The 6050-nt window shown below is 36.6% G+C and overlaps 1 protein-coding gene across 1 annotated transcript; it reads left to right on the top strand.

Annotated features, from left to right (window-relative positions):
- Positions 1–1005: 1005 nt before the first annotated feature.
- Positions 1006–1816, top strand: LOC149151997 (uncharacterized). The gene is made up of 3 exons (XM_089440716.1): positions 1006–1137; positions 1258–1361; positions 1467–1816. Exons 1-3 carry the CDS (start codon positions 1117–1119, stop codon positions 1741–1743), a joined length of 402 nt encoding a protein of 133 aa, XP_089296842.1. The 5' UTR covers positions 1006–1116; the 3' UTR covers positions 1744–1816.
- Positions 1817–6050: the final 4234 nt, after the last annotated feature.

Below are 6050 nucleotides of genomic sequence, written 5' to 3'. Positions count from 1 at the left end.
TGAGTTCTCTGTAAATATGATTGCAAGAAAACCACTCCAACTTGTTCATAACTTGTTTTCTTCCTTACAAAATATATGTTAAGTGAGAAGCCTATATCCCAACCTGACCACATACCTAGTCTACAACAAGTTTTGAATATCCCATTATCTGCATTCATTTAAATCTTTTTGATCTACCACATAAACAAACACCCAAAGTGCTGAAAATTCTGCTCTCATATTGGTCTCACATCCAAAAACATACTTAATATAATATATAATTAAATATAACATAAAATAGTAAATATTAATAAAATATGGTTAAAAGTCAATATCATAGGTTGACTCATCATCCTTATCTAAGGAAAACCACACCACTTGGAATAACCTGTCTGTAATGGGTAGACTTTCACTCCTGCCAATGCCTCTAGGTCTTAGGCCGTGAACCTATTTCAGTAAGTCCGAAAAATACACTTATTAACCAAACAAAAATACTTTTAGAACATACTCCAAGAGGATCAAAATTTAATTTTTTAGGTATAATATATTTTTAAAATAATATATATATATATATATATATAATAACAATGAGATGCACATAATAACCCTGATAAATAAAAATAAGAATTAATAAATTCTATTGTACATTTATAAAAACTTAAATAACAAAGGTGACCATGATATGGTACTCATCTATGCAAATGTGGAGATCATTTATATACAAATATAGATGCTTCCCTTAACTCAGAGGGAACTATGAAAACTGAGGACAATTGTCATGTTATTAGAAGTACATGGTTATCTGTCGAAATGTCAGCTATAGAGTTGGGAGCAACACACTTATCAACAAATAGCAAGTTGGAAATCTGGACGAAACTGTTAATAACTTCATTCATAACAACATTGCCACGTGCAAACAGTTAGAGCTAGTTAGTCAATAGATGGGTACAAGTGTCAACTTCTTTTCTGCCACCTGTTCGAGACCAACTGCCCACTTTTCCTTCAAAAGTTTGAGTAGCTTTTTCTCTTCAATAGCATTAGCAGTGGAATAGAGAGAACGAAACCAGCAGCGCACTAATCTCATCGCAATACGGTAGGAGACAACAACTGAGCCTTTCAATTCTCCACAACAACAGTATGTTCTCTGCATCAGCACTGGTATGATCTCCCGCATTGAGTTCAATTATTGGGCACAAAGGATAGTTCTAATTCATTAGTTTAATTTACATCTCCTATGTATACATTGTTACCATAATGCTTGAATCGTTGGATGTGCAGAAGAGTAAGAGTTATTGGCAGAAATTTTTGGCGAGAAATGCATATGTGAGGCCATATAATTCAGCTCCTAAAGGAAATACTACCAAAGGCTCCTCCTTCAGGCAGTAAGGAACCAAGCTTAAAATTATCTGGGTTTTCATGGCGATCTAGTTCTGTTTCAAATATCTACAGATGATTATAATTATAATATGAGACGATGTATTTTGCAGGGAATATTCGAGATTGTTGAAGCCAGAGCTTTTCCCAATATACACACTGTTTGGGATGACGGTGCTGGCAGTTTTTCTGGCCACCCATACCATGAAACAGGAGCTGATGCATTCCCCGAGCGTCATTGTAGACAAGAAGAAGAGGAGGGATATTCCTGAAGTAAAAGATCCAGAATCTGTTCTTAAGAATTCTGAGAATTTTGTCAACAAGAGCTTCATGAGGAGAGTGGGACAAACTACATCAAAGGACGCAGAGCTTCAGAAAGCCATGCATTGAGTGAGTCTGATTTACTTTGTAACATGTGACACGTGAGTGTCCTAGTCAAGAACAAATATATTTCCTTTGGTAATAGTGGTTTTTAACAGTAGGGTTAGGAATGCAGTTGGCAAGCTATCGTCATTGAATTAAGGCTTCTGGTTACCTTACCTTAGGCTTGTTATGGAAATAAAAATGATAAAAGATATTTTATGTGGGTATTGAATTAAGGCTTTCTGGTTACCTCAGGCTTGTTATGGAAATAGAAATGATAAAACATGTTTTATGTGGAAGTATACATATACTGTGCCCTTTACAACTTAATTTAAAATGCGAATGACTCATATAACTGTAAATTATTTAATACTTTTCAATCGTTTCTACATAATTTATGGTTATTGCTTTAGGGTTATGAGCTGCATTACATTTTTTATTTTTTATTTTTTTATTTTTATTATTGCTTCACGGACATTTTTTTATTTATTTATTTTTATTATTGCTTCACTGACATTCTGGTCAGCATCAATCTACCCCACATCGCACTAGCATCAATCTACCGCACTAGCTAGGCCTAACCCCACAGGGGTGAGTTAGCTAGGCCTAACCCCACACCCCTAACCCCACAGGGCACCAGCGAGCATCAATCTACCGTACATTACCATCAATCTACCTCACATCTACAGCACTAGCTAGCTAGGCCTCTGCTAGCATCAATCTACCGCACATTACCATCAATCTACCTCACATCTACAGCACTAGCTAGGCCTAACCTCACATGGCACTAGCTAGGCCTAACCGGCTTCCCTAGCTAACCCCAAACTAACTTAGCTAACCCCAACCCCAAGGGCTTCCCTAGCTAACCCCAAACTAACTTAACCCCAAGGGCTTCCCTACAGGCCTAACCCCACACCCCTAACCCCACAGGGCACCAGCGAGCATCAATCTACCGTACATTACCATCAATCTACCTCACATCTACAGCACTAGCTAGCATCAATCTACCGTACATTACCATCAATCTACCTCACATCTACAGCACTAGCTAGGCCTCAGCTAGCATCAATCTACTACAGCACTAGCTAGGCCTCAGCTAGCATCAATCTACCGCACATTACCATCAATCTACCTCACATCTACAGAGCTAGCATCAATCTACCGCACATTACCATCAATCTACCTCACATCTACAGCACTAGCTAGGCCTAACCTCACATGGCACTAGCTAGGCCTAACCCCAAGGGCTTCCCTAGCTAACCCCAAACTAACTTAACCCCAAAGCTAACCCCAAACTAACTTAACCCCAAGGGCTTCCCTACCTAACCGGCGAAAGCACTTCTACCGCACTAGCTAGACCTAACTTTACATGGCACTAGCTAGGCCTAACCCCAAGGGCTTCCCTAACTAACCCCAAACTAACTTAACCCCAAGGGCTTCCCTAGGTAACCCCAAAGGCTTCGCCTAACTCCAAGGGCTTCGCCTAACTCCAAGGGCTTCCCTAAACTAACTTAACCCCAAGGGCTTTCCTAGCTAACCCAAAAGGCTTTGCCTAACTCCAAGGGCTTCCCTAGCTAACCCCAAACGCTATGCCTAACTCCAAGGGCTTCCCTAGCTAACCCCAAAGGCACTAGCTAGGCCTAACCTCACAGGGCACTAACTAGCCTTAACCCCAAGGGCTTCCCTAGCTAACCCCAGGCTTAACTCTACAGGGCACTAGCTAGGCCTAACCTCACAAGGCACTAGCTAGGCTTAATCCCAAGGGCTTCCCTAGCTAACCCTAGACTTAACCCCAAGGGCTTCCCTAGCTAACCCCGCTCCGCCTAAGGGCTTCCCTAGCTAACCCCGCTTCGCCTAACTCTAAGGGCTTCCCTAGCTAGCCCCAGAGGCTTCTCCCGTAACCTCTCGATAGCGAGGCACAGGCACTGAACTGATTCCCCGGACTTATGAGCTACATTACATATATTAACAACAATATCTAATTTGCAGAGATCCAAAGAGTTTTAAGTATCACACTCAAATGCTTCATAAAAAATAAGGATGTAGTTTGTTGCAACTTAACAAATTGCAATAAGATTGCAAGACCAGGGCTCTTACAACGAGAGAATTCAAAGTACTACGTGGACTTGATATGGATTCAGCATTATGGTGTCCCCTTACTAACTCGTGGCAAGTTATATATACACTTGGCTACAGCTCTAGTGTCCATGCCACCTTCCCCATAAATTACCTTTCCCAATTATTAGAATCCATTTCAGTGTAAGAGGCTTTGGGTGCCCTATTTTTTTTAGGACTTACAAAAATTGCCACACAAAGATGTGGCACCTTTCCCAATTAGTAGAATCCATTTCAGAATAAGACGCGTTGGGTGTCATACGTTTTACAACTTAAAAGAAAGCTGGTTTCGTTAACATACAAATAAATTAAATAATAAAATAATTGGAGTACCTATTTTTTTTTTCCAAGACGTTGTTATGGGTGTCATATCTTTTACAACTTAAAAGGAAGCTGGTTTCGTTAACATACAAATAAATAAAAGAAAGCTGGTTTCGTTAACATGCAAATAAATAAAATTGGGAGAACCTTTCTTTTTTCCGTGTCAGAGGAGGATAATTTTGCTGGTGTGTGGTGTGTTTGATAAAGCTATGATTTTTGGTAGTGTGGGGTGTGTTTGATAATGCTATATTTTTACAAATTAGTGTCTGGTGTGTTTGATAATGCTATATTTTTACAAATTGGGTGTGTTTAATAAAATTATATTTTTACAAATTTATTAAAATTATAAAAAAAAAAAAAACAAAAAAAATAATGCTATATACGAGTGTTTGATAAAGTTATATTTTTACAAATTAAAATTACAAAAAAAAATAATGCTATATTTTTACAAATTAAAATTATACGAAAAAAAGTGAAATAAAAACTCACCGATCATGATTTGACATAATAGATCACGATTTGACATAATATAAGACTCAGGAAATCTCGATTTGACGTAATGACATAATATAAGAGTCAGGAAATATTTTTAGGGGAAAATTTAGTTGAATTTGACATAAAATATGATCGATTTGACCTAATATAAGATTTGGTAAATATTTTGGGGGAAAAATTTAGTTGAATTTCACATAAAATATGGATTTTGAACAAAATAACACTTACAAAATTTTTAGTTGAATTTGACATAAATTATGGATTTTGACTTAATATAAGATCTAGGAAATCTTTTTATGGGAAAATTAGTTGAATTTGACATCGGAAAAACAGATCTAGGGAATCTTTTTACGGGAAAATTTAGTTGAATTTGACATAAAATATGTTTGGTTGAATTTGACATAAAAACAGATCTGAGAAATCTTTTCTTAGGGAAAACCTAGATTTCTTAGGGTAAATTTAGGTGCTTTGTTCTTTTTCTAGTTCCATTTGGGGAAAATCTAGCTAAAAAGCTATTATCTAAGATTTTTTTTTGGGAAACAAATCTAAGAAATCTTTTCTTAGGGAAAACCTAGATTTCTTAGGGTAAACTTAGGTGCTTTGCTCTTTTTCTGTTAATAGAAAATTTAGTAAACTTAGTTGAATTTGACATAAAATATGATTTAGGAAATCCTAAATTTTTTTTTGGGAAAATCTAGCTAAAATGCTATGATCTAAGAATTTTTTTTAGGGGAAACGGATCTAAGAAATCTTTTCTTAGGGAAAACCTAGATTTCTTAGGGTAAACTTAGCTGCTTTGCTCTTTTTTTGTTAATAGAAAACTTAGTTGAATTTGACATAAAATATGATTTACGAAATCCTAAATTTTTTTGGGAAAATTTAGCTAAAAAGCTATGATCTAAGAATTTTTTTTAGGGGAAAACCTAGCTGAAAGGTGAGATTGTTTTGTTCTTTTTTTTTAATAGATGGGCTACTACATTGCACAAATTCTCTCTCTGTGCTCTTGCTTCCATCCCTTAGATACTTTTACTAAAAACAAATGCACTTGAAGCAATGGAACTCCTTTTCTTTCTAGTGGCCAGGTTATAACACAACCTATAGTTAGGTTTGACTACCTCAACTTTTAACAAGAGATACAATATGGACTCTTTTAGTGTATTCTTTATCAACTCTTTTAGTGTATTCTTCTTCATCATAATCACGTGGCTTGCCCCTTTTCCATGAATAGAGGGGGTTGATTCAAATTATGGTGGTGAAAGTAGGAATGACAATTTTTGCATACAGACTTTGATGGATGATTGATGCATTCTTGTGCCATTAGAAATGTCTTTGTGTGTAGAATATGAAATAAAGGATGCATTCTTGTGCCATTAGAAATGTCTTTGTGTGGAGAATATGAAATA

Source organism: Pinus tabuliformis, chromosome 9, assembly GCF_031772625.1.
Source record: "Pinus tabuliformis cultivar Carrire ecotype Pingquan chromosome 9, CPIR1, whole genome shotgun sequence".
Taxonomy (NCBI): Eukaryota; Viridiplantae; Streptophyta; class Pinopsida; order Pinales; family Pinaceae; genus Pinus; species Pinus tabuliformis.
This window is presented reverse-complemented; position numbering and strand designations above follow the sequence as displayed.